Below are 22845 nucleotides of genomic sequence, written 5' to 3'. Positions count from 1 at the left end.
TATTTTTATAAATCTGCAGGCTGGAAACTTACTTCCTCCTTTTCCAGGAAACCTGCTCTTCCTGTTTCATGACTCTCTCTGTCTGACTGGATTTCTTATGATTAGATAGAAAAAGAAGTAGAATTAAAGCAAAGTTTGCAGGAGACAAAAACAACACACACAACCTGATTGATTTTATTGACATTTAAGTCTACTGTTGGGCCTTGATGTCACTTGAGTGATTCATTTTAAAGATAACTTTATTTATTATTACTGTTAAACTTAAATCTCCAGCATGGGGAAGTGGCATGATCTCGATTTCCTTGACAGAAGCAACAAGCAAAAGTGGTTTTAATGCTTTGCAACTAAAAATGGGGACACTGAAGGCTCCCACATACTCGGGTGTACTGTGCACATTCCCTGAATTGCTCGGACTCTGAGTGTACTGTCTGCAGATGGTTGAGATTTCACACTCAAGCATACTGATAGACTAAAATCTTCTTGTGACAAATTTCTTTATTTCCCACAACCCTATTGGATACTAGCAGGTTTGATGAGCTTGTTGGGAGCTTAGCCTCATGTCTTCTCCATCAAGGAAGCCTTAACACACCTGCAGGACAGAGAGTGGCAGTCAGACTATGTGTCCTAACCCCTGGGTGTGCTGGCTCTCAACCTTATCAACTTAGTGTCACATCCAATTCCAACCCTTGCCTCCAGAGCTACAAAAGCTACATTTATTATAGATACCATTATCACTCAATGAGGCTATTCAGTGATAATGTAGCTAAGTATCTGGCACACAGAGCAAGAGACAAGAACAGGAGACACGCAAAGATGTAGAGACACCAGAATAAACAGAAGAATAAGGCATAGCAGCACTGAAGCTGAGCTAGTGCGTTTCATACATTTTGTGCATCAGAAGGGATGTGCACAGGTTGTACATCAAATGATGTACAACAAGTTGTTTGGATAGTTTTAAATCTTAAAAACTCAAAACCTCTTATTTCCTCAAGTTTTCTATGATGAAGAAATTGTTTGATCTGAAACATTTAAGTGGGGCAAAAATGCAGAAACCGAAGCATTTAGGCAAATGCCTTTTCATGGAACAGCAATTGTACTTTTTTTTCCAGGAGGATATGTTGAGGGCAAGAGATTGCCTGAGAAGCTACACCCTTGCTGCCAATAAAGCCTTCCAGTTTCTGCAGGACATGGAGGTCTCTCTGCTGCCTCTCCAGGGTTCTACTGGACCATGTTGTGAAAGGATAGAAGAGACACAGCATGCTTTGGCATCTCTTCAGCATCAGTTTCAGGCCTACATTGAGGAACTTCAAAAGCAGGCTGTTGTGTTGACTAGCTTATCTTCACAGAGGGTAGGACAGCTCCAGGAAAGGATCCTGAGTCAACTCCTAGTTCGAATTTCAACACTCCTGGCACAAGGACACATGCAACTAGAAAATCTGCACAGGTAAATTGGGTCTAACTGCTAATGTCAGAGGATTAAAAAATGTTATAACTGCAAATAATAAAATGTTGCATGTAAAACTTTTTATACAATCAAACTATTTATATGATTTTACTCGGCTCCTAATTTTATTGTTTTATTTAGATTTTATGTGACACCCTAATGAAACAAACTACATTGTTTACCAGCAGACCTGGACCTGCAGAGAAAGATGCTGTACAAAGTATTATGTTGCTGTATAATGTCAAAAGCATTTGCTCAACCCTTTAACGATTGGGTTCAGGTTTTCTAGTCTCTTTTGAGGCAATACTTGTATAAAATCCATCAGCTAAGCATGCAGCCACCTTGTACAAACAGCTGCGAAATTTCCTCATTCCTAAGTATTCCGCTGTAAACTGTGAAAGGATTGGGAATGACACCAACTTATCCATGAATTGGTAGATCAAGTAACATCACAGAGTGGTATCAGCTGATTATGAGACACAGATTGCAAAAGGTTCACCAACTTTTGACAGAGTCAACAAAGCTCCAAATTTCATGTTGTATTCAGATGGGTTGAAGAGTGGTGTGTAGAGATCTTCATTGAATGGATTTTCACTGCTGAGCAGATGTGGAGGAGCGAGTTTGGTGCAGGAGAACTTCACACCAGATATCATATCCGATATCAGTGTGACCTCACACATGTACTTATGGCAAAAGTCAGCCAAAAAAAAAAAAGTAAACACCCATAAACATTGCAGAAAGCCTTCCCAGGGTAGCTGGAGTTGTTAGGATTTCAAACTGTTACCAGGTTCATGATTGTGTAAAGTCAAGTGGGCAAATAGTTTTGGCCAAAATAATCAGTGGGACTTCATGGAAATGCACACTGGATTGTCAGATATTTATTTTAAGTTGTTGAAAACTGTCTTTTTCCTTCCAGTTCACATTTATAACCAACTTTGGAATGTTCTATCACCATAAATATCAATAAAATAATTGAGATGTGTGATTGTTGCTTAACAGGTTAAAAATGTTCAACATTTGCTTTAACTCAAAAGAAGTTTGAGCAATGAGCAATAAAAACTGACAACTTTTTATAGGTGTGCAGAGCAGCACAGAAGCCACACAAAGTCTCAAGATGAAATCCTTAAGAGAGTTGCTCATTCAGCAGACAGACTCCTGCAGCAGATGTCTCAGAAAGTCACTTGCCTTGATGACTGCACTGACCAGGAAGAAAGGCTCACAGTATGTATAAACTGCTTCCTCATAAGACTGAATTCATTTCAAAGTTCAATCATGTATGTTGCAAGTTCTTGCTACCTTCACTTATTGGTAGATGCCAGCATAAAAGCAAAAATGATTTTACAAAGTTATGATTTGACTCAGTCACACTGAAACTTCTTTTTGTTCAGGCACTGTCTGAAGAGATGGAGTCCATCATGAAGTGTCTGAAAAACATGAGGGAGTGGTGCTCAGAAATGAGCTGCCGTGAAGGCCGGGAGGCAGCTGTGACCACCACCTGGAGATGGGTATCAAGATTATATCGCTGCGTGCACAAGTTGACAGCACGCAGTAAACAGAGAATCGCAGAGTGGCTCGAGATTGCCAACAGTGTAAGTAAACCAAATAAGTGTCTTCTTAAAATTCATAATTTTGTTATTAATAATCCTGATAAGATGGAAGAAAATAAGCTTTGGAGGATTTCAGATGGGATATAAGAATTGTGGCATAGGATGGGCTATCTTTGTTGACTTGAAGAAAGTGTTTGAAGCCTTTAACCTTTAGATTAACAGCATAAATAGCAGCATTAAGTTTTCAAAAAGTATTTTTTTCTGTTGAAATGACATGAAATTGATATAAGAATGAGAATGTATGTTTGCATAAATAACACATTTTCTGAAACTTCTGTCAATGTTGTTCGTGTATCCCAGGGTTCTACACTAGGTCCTCTGCTTTTTTGGTTTTATATTGATAAGATCCCTAAAATGTGTCCACCTCATGTAACTTAGTCAGATGCAGATGAGACCATTTTATATGTACAGGCAAAAACAAGGATCGAGCCCCAGACATACTGTCAAGGTTAACAGGTTATGTTATAATTAATTGTAATAATGGATTTGGTATCTCCATTTAATAACTTTAATAAAAACTTTCAGAATGAAGTTTAGTTTGATGTCTATAAATAGCATAAACATTTGATCCTATTTATAAAATGATGACAAATATAACAAAAATGTTGATCCTTGTTATCTAATTTTATATCATCAGCCTGCCAGGAAGTGTAGATAGAAATGAGCCTCTAAATCAGGGGTGGGCACTCCTGGTCCTCGAGGGCCGGTGTCCTGCAACTTTTAGATGCATCTCTACTTCAACACACCTGAGTCAAATAATGAGGTCGTTAACAGGACTCTGGAGAACTTGACTGCACTTAGGAGGAGATTCAGCTGTTGGATTCAGGTGTGTTGGACCAGGGAGACATCTAAGAGTTGCAGGACACCGGCCCTCGAGGACCAGGAGTGCCCACCCCTGCTCTAAATCATACACATTTACACAATGAACTATCCATAACTATGTTTGCGCAGTGTCCTTAGAAAGCCAAAGGTAAATACATGATATGCTAATGGATGGATTTGCTGTTTAGGTGGAGAGAGCCTCAGCTGTTTTGAAGAAGGTGGAGGCAGAGCTTCCTGATGCATCTGAGACTAAGGTATCCACTGAGGAGCTCCAGGAGCTGCTGCAGTCTTGGGAACAGTACCAGGAAAGGCTGGACTGTGAACATCGAGCCCTGTCTGCTCTGGAACTACGCACAGCCAGGTTGTTGGGTGTCCCCGCCCATCTGGAGCAGGCTCCACCCCTTCCACTCTGTCAGCGCCTGCAGTTGATGCAGGGCCAATATAGCAGGTATGTATTGTGTATATTAATGCTGTATGCATCTCTACATTTTGAGGAAATTGTTAGTTGGTGTTGTAAAAGGTTAGGTTACCATAAGCACTGCTACATTTGGGGCATTGATGATGATTATTTATTTCAGACAGACATTTCACCAACAAATCATAATAATAATAAAGACTTTCATGTTTCTAAGTGTAAATATTATCAAATTTACATAATGAAATACATGTAAATACACCACTTATTCTGTGACTGTGAGTCTGAAAAGGAGTATCATGAAGTTTAACTTATATAATCATACCCCTTTTCCATTCATTAATTCATAGCATAAATAGTTTTTCTGTTTCCAGTATCCTTTCCAAAAACAATCAATAATAATAATAACTATAATAATATTTCCTGAACCAGATGAAAGTAATACATACACACATACTGTATATACAAACCATCTACCTGCATATATACATAGATAATATATACCTGTTTACACACCCACATATATTTACACACAAACCTGCACCCAATTGCCCAAGTCATCCACAGTTCTGTAATTCCCAGCCAAATTCATCATCCCTGTTCATCCTTATACTTTTGAATAGTAACCATTTTGAGTCTTTTCTTAAAATACCTCATGCTTGGACTTCAGTTATTGCTAGATCTGACACAGATAATTGTATCTATGTAGTATAAATTTGCATCGGTCCCATTTAATGCCAGAGCATTAAATGGGATAGTGCCTTCCAAAATTGCAAATTTTTAAAGAAAAGAAAAAGGACCTGCAGCTGGAGCTGCTATGAAAGATGGTTTTACAAATGGTAAATGGCCTGTACAGCACTTTATCAAGTCCAGAGGAGCCCAAAGAACTGCACATTATATTCAGTCATTCATCCATTCAGACAGTGATGGTGGATTGTACTGGATTGTAGTCACCACTGCAACCCTAATGAGCAGTCAGACAGAGGGGAGGCTGCCATGCACCGGCATTATATTATAACAAAGTTCAGGGGCCTCATGCATAAAGCGTGCGTGCGCACAAAAAATGTGCTGCGCCATATTTTATGCACAAGTTGGCATGTATAAAAATTAACTTTGCGTCAAAGTTTGCGTAAATATACGCACACTTTTTCTGTGGTGTGAAAATGTGCAGCAGTCAAGCAAACTTTTTCTGTGGACAATATCAAACTACAAAGCCTCAAAACTCACTTAAATGCACTGAAATCTGACTACATTAAATGTTATTTAGACTAAGAAGTTTCAAATCTGCTGTTTTTTCTTAATTTTAATATTTTATTGTTTAAACGTAAACAATGAAACTGAACCGCATTTTTCCTCAGGCAATAACCTAACACTCACAAAAAATAAGGGGGAAAAAAAGGATGTGAAAACCTCACTCGAATGTAAATAGTACTTTTCCTCAGTTTTTGTCTCATAAAGATTGGTCTCTGCGCCAAAGCGCATGAAATGCATCTATGGGGTAATTTTATTCTGACTGAAAAAGAAAACAGGGTTGGATCAGCAAATTAACTCCAGACAGGTGTGATTATTTTTAAGGTAATCAAGGTATGTATAATCACATGTATTCAAGTAGCTGCCCGAAGGAGAACCACGTAAATGTGGAGCGCTTTGGCTCTAATGGAGAACATCGCCAATGGAAGGATTCAGAGGGAGCGACTCATCATATTGATCAGCTGGGAAATGTTGATGATGGTTTATTAGCGTTTAGATTGCCCTGATCATCCTGGAGCTCTGAGCAAAACTTAAAGAAGGAGCCGTGCGGTACCGGTACCAGTCCAGCTGCAGTCATTCTTCAGTGGAGCTGCCTGCTTTGTGAATGCGCCTTCATGGACAGAAAGCATCTCTATTTTGTAAATGTACAACTTATGCACATGATTCTACTATTTAGACCAGGGGTGGGCACTCCTGGTCCTCGAGGGCCGGTGTCCTGCAACTTTTAGATGCATCTCTACTTCAACACACCTGAGTCAAATAATGAGGTCGTTAGCAGGACTCTGGAGAACTTGACTGCACTTAGGAGGTGATTCAGCTGTTGGATTCAGGTGTGTTGGACCAGGGAGATTTCTAAGATTTGCAGGACACCGGCCCTCGAGGACCAGGATTGCCCACCCCTGATTTAGACTAAACGTCCAATTTCCCCACTCAATGACTCTCTGACTCGTTGTCTGTCTTTAAATCCCGCCTGAAAGCGCTACTGTTCAAACAGGCATTTGCACAATCTCTTTATTTATTTATTTGGATTTTTTTTTTCTTTAAAATTTATTATTTTTATTTTTGTGAGGTGACCTTATGTGTCTTGAAAGCATCTTTAAAATAGTTATTATTCTTATAAATATTTATACAGCTACAAACAAGGACGTTGCCATGGTTATTGCTTCACATGGTGGCAGACTTCCAGATATTTATACTAATTTACATATGTATTTAAGGGTGGCGACAGGGTGGACCAGCAGCTGCACTCAATTTCCCGCAAATTAGGATTTATAAAGGAAAGATGCGCAGCCACGTGCGAGTGCACAGCTTTATGCATCCAAATTTTTTTGTGCACCGCACTTTTCTAAATTTTTCCATACGCCAAGTTTTAGTGTGAAAACTGCGCACTCTTTTATGCATGAGGCCCCAGGTGATTGGGAATAACACAAAGTTATCCATGAATTGGTAGACCAAGTATCATCACAGAGTGGGATAAAATTTCTCTCTAGAATCCCTTGATAGTCTCGAGATTTAGTTATATGCTGCACAGATTCAAGGCACCCTGTGCCAGATGCAGAAAAGCAGCACCAGAACACAACAGAGCCTCCTTCATGTTTCAAAGTATGGACAGTGTTTTCTTGATATGCTTCATTTTTTTTTATCTGCGAACATATGATGTGGCTTGCCAAAAAATTCCATTTTTGTCTCCTCTATCCATAGGACATAATCCCAGAAGCTTTGTGGCTTGTCAACATGTAGTTTGGCAAATTCCAGTCTGGCTGTTTATTATTTGTTTTCAACAATAGTGTTCTCCTTGGTTGTCTCTCATTTAGTCCACTTTGGCTCAAACAGCATCGGATGGTGCGATCTGACACTGATGTTCCTTGAGCTTGAAGTTCACCTTTAATCTCTAGAAGTTTTCTGGGCTCTTTTGTTACCATTCGTATTACCCATCTCTTTGTTTTGTCATCAATATTCCACCTGCGGCCACATCCCGGGAGGTTGACTACGGTTCCATGGATCTCAAATTTCTAAATAATATGTGCAACTGTAGTCACAGGAACAACAGGCTGCTTGGAGATGGTCTTAAAACCTTTACCTGTAACATGCTTGCCTATACAGTAATTGGGGCCTGCCCATAGCAATGCATAGGGATGTAATCCCTATGCATTGCATGGCAGGCACCTATTGTTCTACACCTCAAAATAACTGCCGCTTCCTACTACCGTTAATGCGGCTCGTACCGCTGCATGCCCCCTCACAATATATATATCAAAACTTGAGGCTCAATCCCGTGAGGGGAGCTATTACTTTTGTTGGCATTTCGAGTAACTGTGGCGACATAATTAACAAAAAACGAGCCAAATTTAACTCAAAACAAAAGTCTAACTGACACAAAACAGTGTCAGTTAGACTCAAAATAGACATAGAATTTAGTCTGCCTCTCTGAACTGCTCTTTAGAACTACAATGACTGAAGGTTAGAACTACAACATGGCGGACACTCAGTGCCTACAAAAGAGGTCTGAGCTGAATGTCAGAACTACAACATGGTGGAACTGTCAGTTACTACAGAGGAGGACTGAGCTGGCCTTTAGAACTACTTGTGTTTTGGGCTTTTTATAACTGATTTTACCCAACCATTGTTACACATGGGATTAGTGTGGCAATTTAAAATGAAGCTTACTGAAAATTTCAAAATAAAAGCCTTGAATATTTTTACATCAGATAATTGCTCTTTTGAGCATTATATAACTGATTTAACCCAGCAATTGTTACACATGGGATTAGTTTGGCACTTTGAAATGAAGCTTAACAAAAATTTCAAAATAAAAGCCTCGAGAAATTTTACATTAGGTAATTGCTCTTTTGAGCAATAAATAACTGATTTAACCCAATGACTATTAGACATGGGATTAGTTTGGACCTTTGAAATTAAGCTTAACAAAAATTTCAAAATAAAAGCCTCAACATGTCCCTGAGGTTAGTGCACCGCCGCAGGCGGTGCAATAACATTATTCTGCATTATCTTTTTCTCTCAGGTTAGGGAACTGCCTTGCGCAGCAAGGCAGTTCATTAGCATTAGCATTTTAGCTTATATAAGCTATTAGCTATTTATTTGACTTATTAGCCATGTTTAGTCTACTGAATGGAGTAATACCATTATAGAAAACATCCTAGTGATGTCCCACATGCTAGTGACAGCAATCACGCTAACATTAGCATTTTTGCTAATTTTAGCTGATACACTTACTTTATCCTACTGAATGGTGCAAGTCCATGTTAGTAAACATTCTTGTCAATCTCCACATGCTATTGATTACGTTGCAGCTTTCTTTAGCATCGATGCTAATTTCTAGCATCAGAACGCTGGGTCCAAACCGACGGGCACACTTTGGCAGGCCCCGGTTAAATTTCTTCAGGAATTTTCTAGTTGCTTTCTATTCTCCTGAGACAACACTTTCCTTTGCTTCCTCTAGTCCATGTTGAGTGTGGTACATACAATGTCACCAAACAGCACAGTGACTACCTATAGTCCTATATATAGGCCCACTGACTGATTACAAGAATGTAGACACCTGTATTGCAAATTAGTGGACAAACCTTGATTTTACATGTCCCTTTGGTCACATTATTTTCAGGGAAACCATCATTTTGGTCCAAGTCTGTTTCATGAGTTTATTTTTTAAACTAATTCTTTTGAAGCATGTTTAAAAAACAGTGTCTGACTGTCATTTGTTCATTTTCATAGAATTTTTATTAATTATTACCTTTGTCAGATTCAAGTTAGCTTTATGACCATTGTGGGTTTTTTGAGGGGTATTAACAATTTTGTCCATGTGTGTATGTATTTTATAATTGTACATCTTTTAAAGTCAGGATTATAACTTTTCAAAATTAATACCTCAAATAATTTCATATTTTTTCATGTAACAACAAATTTGTTTGATTTGATTGTGTTTTTCTCATGATAGACCAACAGAAACCGCAATGTACTTTTAAAATGAAAGGAAAAGGCCACCATTGTTTGCCAAACATTTGGGAAACAAGTGTCTGGCAATTTGCCCAGAAATAAATGTTTGCAGTTTAGTGAACCATGAAACAAGGTAGAGACATTGGCCCAGGTTAGTTTGGATAGCTTTTGTCGTCAATAAATGAAATCAGCATTTGAAGACATTCAACATTCTGTGACTATAAACACTGTTGAATGATCTGACACATTAAAGGGGCAGTATTATGTAAAACCTACGTTTTCGAACTTTACGTTATATGATATTTCTTAATCAGAAAATAAAGCTTCCGCAAAACAGAGCAGCCCTCACTGTAGCTTGGCATTTTAAGTGTGTGAATGTGTGTTTGAAGGTGTGAATGTGTGAATGTAGTGTGGAGCACTTTGGGATCCTCTGGACTCGATAAAGCACCATTTACCATTTCACCAAATTAATGTATGACAATAAAAATAAAAAACAACAAATCTAGAAGGGGATACATTATTTTTAAAGGAATTTATACTGAGATTGAAATACAAACAGTTGACTGCACTAGATTTTAGGTATGGGTATCCTGACAGAGTACACTAAAGTTTGTTTTGAAAAAAGTTTCTATTTCTATTAATACTTTTGAATCACATTGTGTGTTATGTTGGTTTTGTTGTGTATTTTCAGTGTGGGACAGAAGAGCAAGGAGGGTTTTCTTGCAGCCAGGCTGGAGATGGATGAGAGAGACAAGATCCAAGAGGAGCTGCAGGTTATCCATGTGTGGCTCGAGGATGCAGAGAGTCTGCTGTCAAAGATGGAGCAGAGTAGCAGCACACACAAGCTACAGGTAAGAATTAACTCTGAAACAGCTACATACACACGGCAGCTTTTCACTGTTGCTGTTTTTACACTAAACCAGAAGTGTACTTTATTCATACATCTATGATGTATATGTGTCTACTTTGAACGTGCTTGACAAACAAAGCTTGATTCTGATTGTGAATAATAATTAAGTAGCTTAGCGCCAAGAATAGAGCACTCAATCTTTCTTCATCTCCTTTTATGGAAACTTTGGTCTTCTAAAAGAGTTCCGTCTCCCCCTTTCCTCAGTTTATGTTATGTTTCCTCATAACTTTATGTTGTGTGTCTGACTATGGAACCACTAATCTTTTGTTCTGTTGTACTGGCAGAATATTTAGTTGATTATTAATGTCAAGTCAGCCATGGCTAAAGACATAATAAACTCACTTGTTTCTCAGTCAAGGATTAAACTATTAAGCCCCATGTAAAACATACAGTAAATCTAGAGATAAACTATGATATGTAGTTTGTTTACCTAAATACAAAGAAAGAACCACAGACAACATTTATGAGTTTTCAACCAAGCTTCTGCAGAAGGAGAAAACATAGCAAACCACTTCTCCAAGGTGTTTACCATGCGTTCTGACTCCCTGCAACAGAGCCTGTCTTTTTATTAAGCAGGAGAAAGAAGGGAGTCAAGAGTGAAATGTGGGAGTGATAAATCAAACAATGGCTATTCTGAAACAAGGAAGAACTACATTCTACACACAAGCAGTTTAAGGAGTATCCCAAGATAAGAAGCAGCTGCAGCTTCAAGGTTTAGGGAAAAGACAAGTTTTGTCTTTCACACAGTTTAACAAATTCCTCCTCTCTGGGGTGTGAATACTAAACCTTTAAATGAAAAACAAACTGGTAACTACTTATGTAAGAATGATAAAACATAATTATTCTAACAAAGTACACTCTATAACAATTCTAGTGGTTTAACATAAAAATGAGTAGGTCACCAGGTTCTAAACATAGTTTGATCTGAAGTACACAAATGTTAGATTCCTCCATTTATCTATAAACCGATCCTTTATTGAAATTAAGAGTCTTACTGCACAAAGTGTCAGGATCGGGGGTTGTTTGAGGTTTGGTTTTGGATTTTTGTCATTTCCTTAGTTTTTTTCTATTTTTGCCTTGTTTTCCACTTCTGTTCTTCCTTATGTAGCCGCACTTATCCGACTCATCTGTTGTACATGTACTCTGCGTTGTGTGTATAGGCAAAGGGAACCAGCAGACGAGGACACCAGGGTATATTGCAGCAGTAGGGCAGATTTATTCTGTTTAAAACAAAAAATGCATCAGCACTCCAGTTCTTGGGCTCTGGCTTTCCCACACACACCTCTCCCAAGCGCAGCTTGGCGCGAACTGAAAGACTGTGGTAAAACCAACCAAAATTCTCTGACATTCACAAATAATAAAGTAAAATGTCAAGACAATTAAAATAAGACCAAACAATAATAATCTGCCCACTAGTTACAATATTTTATAATTCAAACTGAAAATATACAAAATACATTAATCTAACATTCAGATAACATTTTGAAACAACTCACATACCTGTTTAAAACAAAAAATGCATCAGCACTCCAGTTCTTGGGCTCTGGCTTTCCCACACACACCTTAACAAATCAAAAGAACAAAAATAACCACATTGGCACGGTAAACTCAATAAATGTCCTTAACGTGGGAATTAAGTGCCCAGTACAGTGCTGCGCTAAACATAAAACAGTTGGGGAACAACATATAAAAACTTGCGAGTTTGGCAAAAATACTTTTAAGGACATTTTGAATACTTCAACAGACAAACAGAAGACAACTTTGTACACTTACCTCTCCCCAGCGCAGCTTGGCGCGAACTGAGGAGGGCAGCCCGAACACACAGGATATGACAAGGAGACAGGAAACAAGAAAATAAAAGCTTCTCCGCCAAAATAAAATACAATTCAAAAACTAAGAAAAACAAATATACACAGGTAATGAAGATGGATTTGAGGTGAAATATAAACAGTTTTACACACTTGTTACACTTAGTGATTCTAGTTATGTTTATTCTTGTTTTTAGTTATTTTCTATTGTTTTACTTTATCATGTTTCTTTAGTCTAAGTCAGAGGTGTCAAACTCCAGTCCTCAAGGGCCGGTGTCCTGCAACCTTTAGATGTGCCTCTGCTGCACCACACCTGAATAGAATAATTAGGTCATTAGCAAGGCTCTGGAGAACTGATCTACACAAGGAGGAGGTAATTAAGCCATTTCATTCCAGTGTTTTGTACCTGTGGCACATGTAAAAACTGCAGGACACCAGGCCTTCAGGACTGGAGTTTGACACCTAAGGTCTAAGTTATTCTTTAGTGTTAGTATTCCCTGTTCCGCTGTGTACTCTCCCTCAATCTCCTGTTCCACGTTTCTCTCTTTCTCTCCTTCCACTCACACCTGCAATCAATTAGCTCATCAGCCCACAACTACTAGGGAAGCTCACAACTTCCCTAGTATTTAGGCCTCATAAGTCCGTTACTATTCTCAATTATGATAAATAATGTTTTTAAAGATACAGTACTGGAAAATAAATGGGATGTTTACTTTTTGCAGATGATGGAGCTGTTTGGAAAACCGAGAAAAATGTCAATTTCATTGTAAAGAAATTACAAGAGGTTATTATTGAAATAGAGAAATAGGCTTTGCAATGGGGATTTAAGTTTTTAGCTGAAAAACAAAAGTAATATTTAGTCAGAAAAAATTAAACAAGGAAATGAAACTAAAATTATATAACCAAGAATTAGAGCATGCAAAGTGTATAAAATCTTTAGGATTATGGTTTGATGAAAAATTTAAATGGAATATATACTGTATATTCAAAAAGTTCTTCATAAATGCAAGAACATCTTAAATATTTTGAGATGCTTGGCTGGCAGTGACTTTGGAGCAGATAGGCAAACACTAGGGATGCTCCGATCAGGTCCGATCATGGATGATACCCGTCGTCCAAGAGGTCGATCTCTGGATCGCCTGGAATTGCTGTTAATTTTACGATTTAGGTATAAATGATACTATGCTATATGGCAAAATAGAAAAATAATCTGGCAATAAATTCACCTAATTTAGACATAATAAACATATTTTAATACATATCAAAATTTTTATTTATTTATTTTTTAAGTTACATTCTGCAGCTGCGAGAGTTCACTGTATGATGGAGGTTGAGCTGCACTGTGAAATATTGCTACCAGTAGTGCGTAACGGCGGTGCAAGAGCAAAAGCAGAACCAGCGACTTACACCGCCAGCTTAAAGACTTGAATTATTTTTCGGGTTATTTGTTTAGCTTTCTGACACTCATGCTAATCCGTCTGAGTGTTTGTAGTTGTAGTTGTTACCTGGTATCTGGCTGCTCAGGATGTCCTTTTTTTCCTGCATTTAGCCTCGAAATAGTCAAACTCCGTCAAAGTGTTTGTTTTTTAAATGTCATATTAGATTCGTTGTGTCATTCATTTTGACGTGCTTCACCCCCGAGGTAATTTTCTGCCGGAACACGCAAACTTCCCCATTCACTCTCAGAGCGTTAAAGTTCTACACGACAGGATTTGTTTCTGTGTGCTTGCGCAATGTGAAGGAAAGATGAGATAAGCTGCACAAGCAGGCTGAGAGATAAATGTGATGGTATGGGTGATCGGCAACAAGAGACAGTGATTGGTTATCACCGATCATACATTTTTCACGGAAATCGTCCGATTATGATCAGTGACCGATCCATCGGCACACTTCTAGCAATCACTAAAACAGATTTACACAAGTATGATAAGTGTGGTGTTCCAGACAAAGAAATGATGGAACCTCCAGGATTAAGATTGTTAGACACTTTTGGTCTGATTATGCTCCTATGTGTTGGAGGCTGTTTGGTGGTATAATCTGAAGGTAAACGAAATATAACAATTCGCCATTGGTGGCGCTCTTGCTGTGCACAAGAGAGAGTTTTGGCGACGAGGATGGGATGTTTCAAATTGGAAGGAACAGAGTCCGCAGACGGAGCGGCTCCATAGAGGCACACGGGACCGTAAAAGCTGAGCGTTTTGGTGAGTGAAAGGACCGCCGAACCAGAGCTACAAAGATGGCGTTTGGAAAGCCAGAAGATTTTCACTTCGAGGAAAGTGAGGAAAGTTTTGACAACTACCGCGAGCGTCTCGAGCAGTATTTTGCGGCAAATGACTTGGACACTAAAGAGGAGAAAACTAAGTCGGTGTTTCTCACGGTGGTGGGGAAAAGATCCCATAGCTTGCTGATGGACCTATGTGCTCCGGATAAACCGTCAGAGAAAAGCTACGAGGAGTTGGTGGATTTGCTGCAGAGGCACTATGTACTGTTGTGATTTAAGCTCGACGGACCCAAAACGTGTGAGCACACGAACAGGAAATCAGCCAACACAGAACAATCAGAGTTTACTTATTTTATTCTTTTTAGCGCTAAAAAGAAAGAGACGCTTACCCTTACAGGCTTATGTGGATGTCAAGTATAAAGGCCCGAATCTATACAGCATCTGCTCAAACACGGAAGACACCTTGCTTATATCCTAAAGTCCGCCTCCTGGTCTGCTGATGTGTTACGTCACTGCCTAGTGGTCAGACGATGAGCTAAAGTTAAGTTTCGTTTCTACAGAAAGTGTCCGTATGAAACAAAAGGCTTTTGTGCAGAATCTTTGTGTCCGTAGTTGTGTGTGCGTGTCTGGAGTAAACGTCTCAACAGTACCAAAGACGAACTTTATTGCAGAAAGGTGCAAGTTTCACGGAAGAAACTGTAGCCCAATTATACCGCTCTAACGTAGGTAAGGGACCCTGAGTTCCTTAAACTCATTAAGTTACAAATAATAACTATTACACTCTCGTGTTTAAACCTATGTTGAGTTTCACTCACCTTAGAGTAATGATATACTAGTACTGTTCTTTCCTTCTCACCAAATAATATAGATTTGAATAGGAATAATACACTCAAAATACAGTTCTGAATAGATCAAACACACACCTGTATGAGAGTTGAACATATATTAAACACAATAACAAATGCACAAAATGCAAAATGTTTCACTCTTTTGATTTTAGAACCTATATTAATCAATGTGGGCCCACACTTTAATGTTCAGCTAAGCCGGCAATAACTAACTAAAATATAGTCCCCAAAAAAAAAAACCCTTGCAGGCCTGATGTGTCGACGAAACGTGGAACTGGGCGCCCCACTCCAAGTGAAGACCCGAACCCTCTCGGCACCTCACCCGTCCTCAGTCCCAGCCAGCAAGATGTCCTCGAGTCCCCAACCAGTCCGGTAGTCCTGAGGATCCAGGAACACCAGAGAAGTCCAACGCAGATCCAGTTCTCCAGCCCCGCCACAAACTCTCAGCATAAGCGCAGCTCGCTGGGCTCAACTCGTAAAGCTTCCACGACGGAAACCTTAGTTGAATTGTCTGTTAGCTGAGTTAGCTACAGTACTCAAAGTCCATTCATTGTGTTAATGAACGTCAATGCGTCAGCGAGCGGTACACCTACGGTACGGTGAGCTCCGGTCTGGAACCGTCACAGCAGTGGCAAAACAGTGTGCAGTGTTAACACACATCAACAAAACTGTCGAGTTGAAAGTCAAATTATGTGCAGAACACTTGTTCTCTAAAACTCTGCCAAGTTTCTATTCTTTTGGCGCGGTTCATCCCTCTCCTTCCTGTCTCTTTTTTTTTTCCTCTCCTCTCCTTCCTGACCCTCAGCCAACCACGGACCAGTCAAGTTCCTTTGCTCTACCCCACTTCCTCTTAATTAGCCCTTTCAAAATAAAATATGGTTAACACTTAATAACAATTTTAACATATTTAAGCAAACATGCTTGATACATTCTAAATTATCACTCCTTCTATGAACTGAACTCATTACAAACACCTTTAGTTTGGACTGGGTTACAAAACCAAAAAGACAACGAAACAATCAGTGAGTACGTGGCTAGTTTACGAAAATTAGCAGCTACATGTAAATTTGGGACTTTCTTAGATGAAGCACTGCGTGATAGATTCGTCTGTGGTGTAAAGAGCAGTGAGCTCAGAGATCGGCTTGCTCAGCACCGCGCACACCAAAGACTTGACGCTGCCGCTGGCTGTAGAAATGGCGCAATCCTTTGAGGTAACTAAGGACAGTGCACAGCAATTTGCACAGAAAGCCTTCAAAACTCATGTAGTGGACAAGAAAGCTAAAGCAAAATACCGCGAAGCTGAGAAAAATACAGCTACCGGGAAGCCCTGTTATCATTGCGGTGGAAAAAGTCACAACCCGAATGACTTCAAGTTTAAAGAAAGCGAGTGCCATGAGTGTAAGAAGAAGGGACACATAGCAAAAGTCTGTCGCACACGCAAAGAAGGAGGCCGTTCGAGTACGACCAAGGGAACCATGCATCTGGATATTCAGAGACGACCCAGCGCTCTCAAGCAGCGCCATGATGTCGGCGTTCTCCAACAGCAGGGTGTCTACAGCTGTCCCGGTCCGCAGTACCCCCATGAAGGTGCGCCCCAGTATGCAGATCCAGGCAACAGGCACGAGTTTAAAGGGGATTCAGACGACAACAAATTTCTGTCACATCAAGCCAGAGAAGACAGAGCAGCCAGTGATGTTGTGGTTCAGTGCAAGATGGAAGCTGCACCAAATTCTGACACTGTTCCAGATCAGACATTGGACAGTCCAGATTATGGTCTGTTTGAAATGAACACAGGTAATGGTGACATTGTAAAGCCTTATTATGTGTATGTCAGTGTAAATGGTTCAAGAGTGAAGATGGAACTAGACACTGGTGCCGCATTGTCAGTGATATCTGAAAATCTGTATAAGTGCAGATTTAAATCAGTCAAACTTAGTTCAGCAAACTGTGTACTTAAAACATACAGCCAAGAGTCATTACAGCTGATGGGTAAATTTGTGGCAAAAGTGAAATGTAAAGAGACCACTAAAAAACTAGAACTGTTAGTAGTGAAAGGAAGAGGCCCTGCTTTGATGGGTAGAGACTGGATTAGCCAGTTGAAGATAGATTGGTCACAGGTGAATAGAGTGGCTCCAGAAACAGTGGAAGATGTATCTGCTCAGTATGCATCAGTGTTCAACCCTGAGCTAGGCAAGTTGAAGGGTATTAAAGCTAAGCTACGTGTTGCTCCAGAAGCAATGCCAAAGTTCCATAAACCAAGAAATGTTCCATATGCATTAAGAGAAGCTGTGGAAAAGGAACTGACTAAATTGGAGGCGGAAGGAGTTATTTCACCCACTAATTACAGTGAGTGGGCTGCTCCAATAGTGTGCATACCTAAAAAGAATGACAGTGTGAGATTATGTGGAGACTACAAGGTCACCATAAATCCATGGTTAAACATGGATCAGTATCCACTCCCAAAAACGCAAGATCTGTTTGCAAAATTAGCAGGAGGTCAGAAATTCACCAAACTAGACTTATCTCAGGCTTACCAGGAAGTCCAGTTAGAAGACAGGTCTAGGTGTTACCTGACCATAAACACTCACAAAGGGCTATATCAATACAACAGGTTGCCTTATGGTGTTGCGAGTGCTCCTGCAATTTTCCAGAAAATAATGGATCAAGTACTTCAGGGTATGGATGGTGTTATCTGCTATCTTGATGATATTTTGATAACTGGTAAAGATGCAGAAAGCCACCTGACTAACTTAAAAGAGGTCCTTAAGAGGCTCGAAAGCTACAACCTTAGGGTAAAGCGAGAAAAATGTGAGTTCATGCAAGACAGTGTTTCATATTTAGGACATGTCGTTGATGCCACCGGCATTCATCCTATGAAGAAAAAGACAACTGCCATTCAGAAGGCTCCAGTTCCAAGAAATGTAACTGAACTTAGGTCATTCTTGGCTCTGTTAAACTACTATGGGAAGTTTATACCAAACTTATCGACTCTGATCCAGCCAATGTCAGCATTGCTACACAAAGATGCAGACTGGATTTGGTCAGAAAACTGTCAAAATGCTTTTGAGAATGCAAAGAAGGCTCTTCAATCTGATAAAATGTTGGTACATTTTGATGCAGAGCTACCAATTATCTTAGCATGTGATGCATCTCCTTTTGGAGTTGGTGCTGTAATCAGTCACCAAATGAAAGATGGAAGCGAAAGACCGATTGCATTTGCATCCCGAATGCTAACTAAGACGGAACAAAATTACTCACAGATTGAAAAAGAAGCACTTGGTTTAGTGTTTGGTGTTATGAAGTTTCATGACTACCTTTATGGTAGGAAATTCATTTTGGTGACAGACCACAAACCATTGCTAAAAATTTTGGGACCAAAAACAGGTGTGCCTACGCTAGCTGCTGCTAGATTGCAAAGGTGGGCTCTAATCCTAGCTGCATACAAGTACGAGATTCAGTACAGAAGATCTGAGCAACACAGTAATGCAGATGCTTTATCAAGGTTACCGATGAAACCAAGTGTGGATGTGGTGTCAAACCCTATTTACAAAGTATCTTACCTTGACGAGTTACCTATTACTTCAAGGGAGATAGCAAAAGAAACAGACAAAGATCCTGTGTTAAAGGTGGTGAAACAGTTGGTGTTAACTGGCTGGCCTAAACATGTACAGGATGAGTTGCTGAAGCCTTATTTTCAGAGACGTTTTGAGCTGACTGTTGAAGATGATTGTCTGCTGTGGGGGTTACGAGTGGTGGCTTCTAAGAAATTAAGGGATCAGTTGATTTCTGAACTGCATGAACACCACTGGGGCATAGTAAAGATGAAATCCCTCGCCAGAAGTTTATTCTGGTGGCCAGCAGTAGATGAGTGCATTGAACAGGAAGTCAGTGAATGTACCATTTGTCAAAAGCAGCGTAGTATGCCTTGTACTGCACCAGTGCACAAATGGAAATGGGCTGCCAGCCCCTGGGAGAGAATCCATCTGGACTTTGCAGAGGACCACAAGGAGGTGTTTCTGGTAGTTATGGATGCCTATGCTAGATGGCCAGAGATTATACCTATGTATACTACTACTTCAGTTAAAACCATTGAAACACTGAGGAATTTGTTTGCTGCTTACGGGTTACCAAAGGAAGTTGTAATGGATAATGGTCCTCAGTTTTGTTTCACAAGATTTTGAGTCATTCCTAAAAAAAAATGGAGTGCAGCACATTAAGTCACCTGCATACCACCCTGCTAGCAATGGATTAGCAGAGCGCTTAATCCAAAATCTTAAAAAGTCGCTAGCAAAGAATCGAGCCGTAGGGGGTATGACACTTGAGCACTGTGTTGCAAATTTTCTTTTAGGGTACCGAAACACACCCCATACAACTACAGGGAAAACTCCTGCCGAGTTATTCCTAAAAAGACAGGTTCGAACAAGACTGTCACTGATCAGACCCCAGTTCTCTCAGAGAATGCAAAACAAAACAGAACCAACTCTTCCACGTGTGAGAGTTTTCACAGTAGGTCAACCTGTATCGGTTAAGAATTACAGGGGAGGGGAGAAGTGGTTGAATGGAGTTGTACAAGAAGTCCTGGGTCCTGTAACTTACAGTGTGGAAGTGAATGTAAAGTGTGTTAAAAAACATGTAAATCAGATTTTGGGTGTAAATGGAAATCCAGCTCATTTTACACAAACAGACTCGTGTGCTGGAAACTTTTGGAATGATGATGATCTCGATACAACCAAAGGTGTGGATCAACAGATGGAAGAAAAAACTGTTGGGAATCAACCAATAGACTTGCCATCATCTACAGTCGAAAGGAACACTCGTCCAGTGAGGAACCAGCGACCTCCTGATAGACTGAATTTGAAATTGCAACTCTAATTGAGGGTTTAAAAAGAAAAAGTGTTTCTTGATTTCAGTTATATTTGTAAAAAAAAAAAAACTGAAAAAATGTTTAATTGATTGGGAAGTATTGATTTTACAGGGGAGGAGCTGTGGTGTTCCAGACAAAGATGATGGAATGATGGAACCTCCAGGATTAAGATTGTTAGACACTTTTGGTCTGATTATGCTCCTATGTGTTGGAGGCTGTTTGGTGGTATAATCTGAAGGTAAACGAAATATAACAATTCGCCATTGGTGGCGCTCTTGCTGTGCACAAGAGAGGTGAGGAAAAACCTGTGAGGAAGAAGAGATGTTCTCGGTTCGAATAAACGTTGCCATGTTCTACTTCCAGTTATCTGCTTGAACAGTATTTTATTTGACCTAGTGTATCATACAGAACAATAAGATGTAACATAGACTTTGGTTGTATAGCTTATGGTTTAGAAGCCAAAACACATCTGGTTAAATCAGAAATTATTCAACATCATTATGTACCGGAGCATTTAAACCACATCAACAGCAGCAATAGTAGTAGAAATCAGAGAATTGCTGTTATATTTAAGAAGAACAAAACTAGAAATAAAATAAATAAGGCAATAACTTATAACATCCAACTTGGGAAATCTTTAATCTATGTTGGGAAAAAGAAATGAGGAGTTTTGGATGGATAACTGAAAAATAAAATAAAAGAATTTAAAGATTAGAAATTAGTCAAATAACACCATTATCAATTATACCACCCTGAATCCTACCAGAAACAACAGTAGATATGTCAATAATGGAAAAGAAACAAGATTAATCTCACACCACAGATAATTATTCAGTACAATTACATTTAAACAATTATCAATATGTTCAAATCTATACAGATGCATTAAAAATAACTAGGAACAGCTTTTGTAGTTCCAGAATGCAATATAAAAACAGCAAAACAAATTACAGACGGATTGTCAGTATATACTGGAGAAATGTTGGTGTGATGGCTGCAGTTACAGCCACACAAATGTGGTAATATTCACTCTCACCACACGCAATAAGTTCATTTCACTTATATTTGGATTTCTTTAAGTTTAGGATTTAATTTACAGAATAACTGGTTTTGTTTAGAAAGCAACACATCACATTGTATTCTAGAATAAGTGCGCACATTTTAGTTTACATTGTTGTGTTTTGCTTGATTTAATCTTTGTTTTGTTTCTGAGTTTAAGTGCTGGCTGCCCAATCCTTAGGAGAGCAGAGAGGTGGAGAAGGGGTGGAGCAAGCCAGCTGAGACTGCAAATTGGTTCACACCATTACTCATCATCCAGAGGGGGGGAATGGGATTTGCTATGTTAGTTTCAGTTAGGTTTCTGTGTATTTTCCCCTTTGTGTTTTGTATGTGGCCTGATCAGCCAGTATTTAAGTCCCCTTTTTGTCTCTGTTTGGAGGGTCTGTTTTTTGAGTTAGTCTGAGTTGATGTCTGTTACTTTGACCTCTTTTATGGGCCCAAATTTTGTCATTTTTTCTATTATTTACCCAAGTTTTGTTTTGGGTTAAATAAAACAATTATTTTTGACTTTGAACCGGTGCCTGGCTGTTCCTTAACTGCTCGGTCCATCACAGTTGGCAATATTATTAGTTTAACAATGGGTAGAAGACATAAAACCATTAAAAACAATAATTTGTTCAGATTCAAGCTCTGCATTAAGTTTAAAATATAATCAATCAGATAGTAGGATGGACATTTTATTAGAAATATTTCATGCATTATTCAGAATACAAAATATGGGTTTGATAGTTATATTTGTGTGGGTTCCAGCACATATTGGAGTAGAAGGAAATGAGAGGGCAGATAAAATGGCAAAAAGGGCAATTCAAAATCCTATTAGTTTTACAGTTAAAACAAGTAAATCTGAGGGAAAGAGTATTGTTAAACAAAAACTGATGAAAGAATGGTAAACAAGGTGGGAGGAAGAAAAAACAGGAAGATAATTTTATAAAATTCAAAAGACAGTAGGAGTAAGAAGATGATAGGTATTTTCTCAATCTACATAAAAAGAACCACAAACAACGTTTATTAGGTTTCATCCAGACTTTTGCAGAAGGAGAAATCACAGTGGATAGCTTCTGCAAACCATTCACTGCGAGTTCTAAAAACCTCCTGCTGAAGCTTGCCTTTTATATTCACAGAAGGGAGAGATAAAGAGAAAACATAAGTTTTGTCTCTGCACACAGGTCATCCAGTACTTTCTCATGGGAGCGATTTCTCACAAGGGCAGGGGGAACATTCTGTTTGTTAGAGATAATCATGCTACACAGACATTCTGTAAATGTGGGTCAAAAAGCTTCAACATAGCGTTGATTCATACACAGTAAACCTAAAACCTAAAAATGAAAAGCAAGTTAGTAATGTAAACTACTAATATAAGAGTGATATATGTAAAACTACTAATGTAAGAGTGATAACACATAATAATTCTAACAGAAGAAATGTAAGAAGAAATAGAAAGAAGAAACGAGTGATAAACTTGAGATTTAGACATACAGGACTTAATTATACCCTTTTTAAAATTCAAAAGCATAATACTGGCAAATGTGATCACTGTTTAAAATATGAAACAATAGAGCATGTTATTTTAGAATGTCATAAATATGACAAAAGAGAGAAGATATATGAGGAGAGAGTTTGAAAGTATTAAGGAAAAGGGTTT

General features: G+C 39.0%; 1 protein-coding gene across 3 annotated transcripts in view; it reads left to right on the top strand.

Moving 5' to 3' along the window:
- The window catches only part of LOC102219109, a 314558-nt gene that overhangs the window by 255730 nt on the left and 35983 nt on the right, over positions 1–22845 (top strand). For all 3 annotated transcript variants that reach the window (XM_023352126.1, XM_023352127.1, XM_023352128.1), the window contains 5 exons: positions 1110–1444; positions 2521–2665; positions 2833–3033; positions 4062–4321; positions 10185–10344. In XM_023352126.1, the coding sequence (XP_023207894.1) occupies positions 1110–1444; positions 2521–2665; positions 2833–3033; positions 4062–4321; positions 10185–10344 (1101 nt within the window). The remainder of the gene's footprint in view (positions 1–1109; positions 1445–2520; positions 2666–2832; positions 3034–4061; positions 4322–10184; positions 10345–22845) is intronic.

Source organism: Xiphophorus maculatus, chromosome 19, assembly GCF_002775205.1.
Source record: "Xiphophorus maculatus strain JP 163 A chromosome 19, X_maculatus-5.0-male, whole genome shotgun sequence".
Taxonomy (NCBI): Eukaryota; Metazoa; Chordata; class Actinopteri; order Cyprinodontiformes; family Poeciliidae; genus Xiphophorus; species Xiphophorus maculatus.
This window is presented reverse-complemented; position numbering and strand designations above follow the sequence as displayed.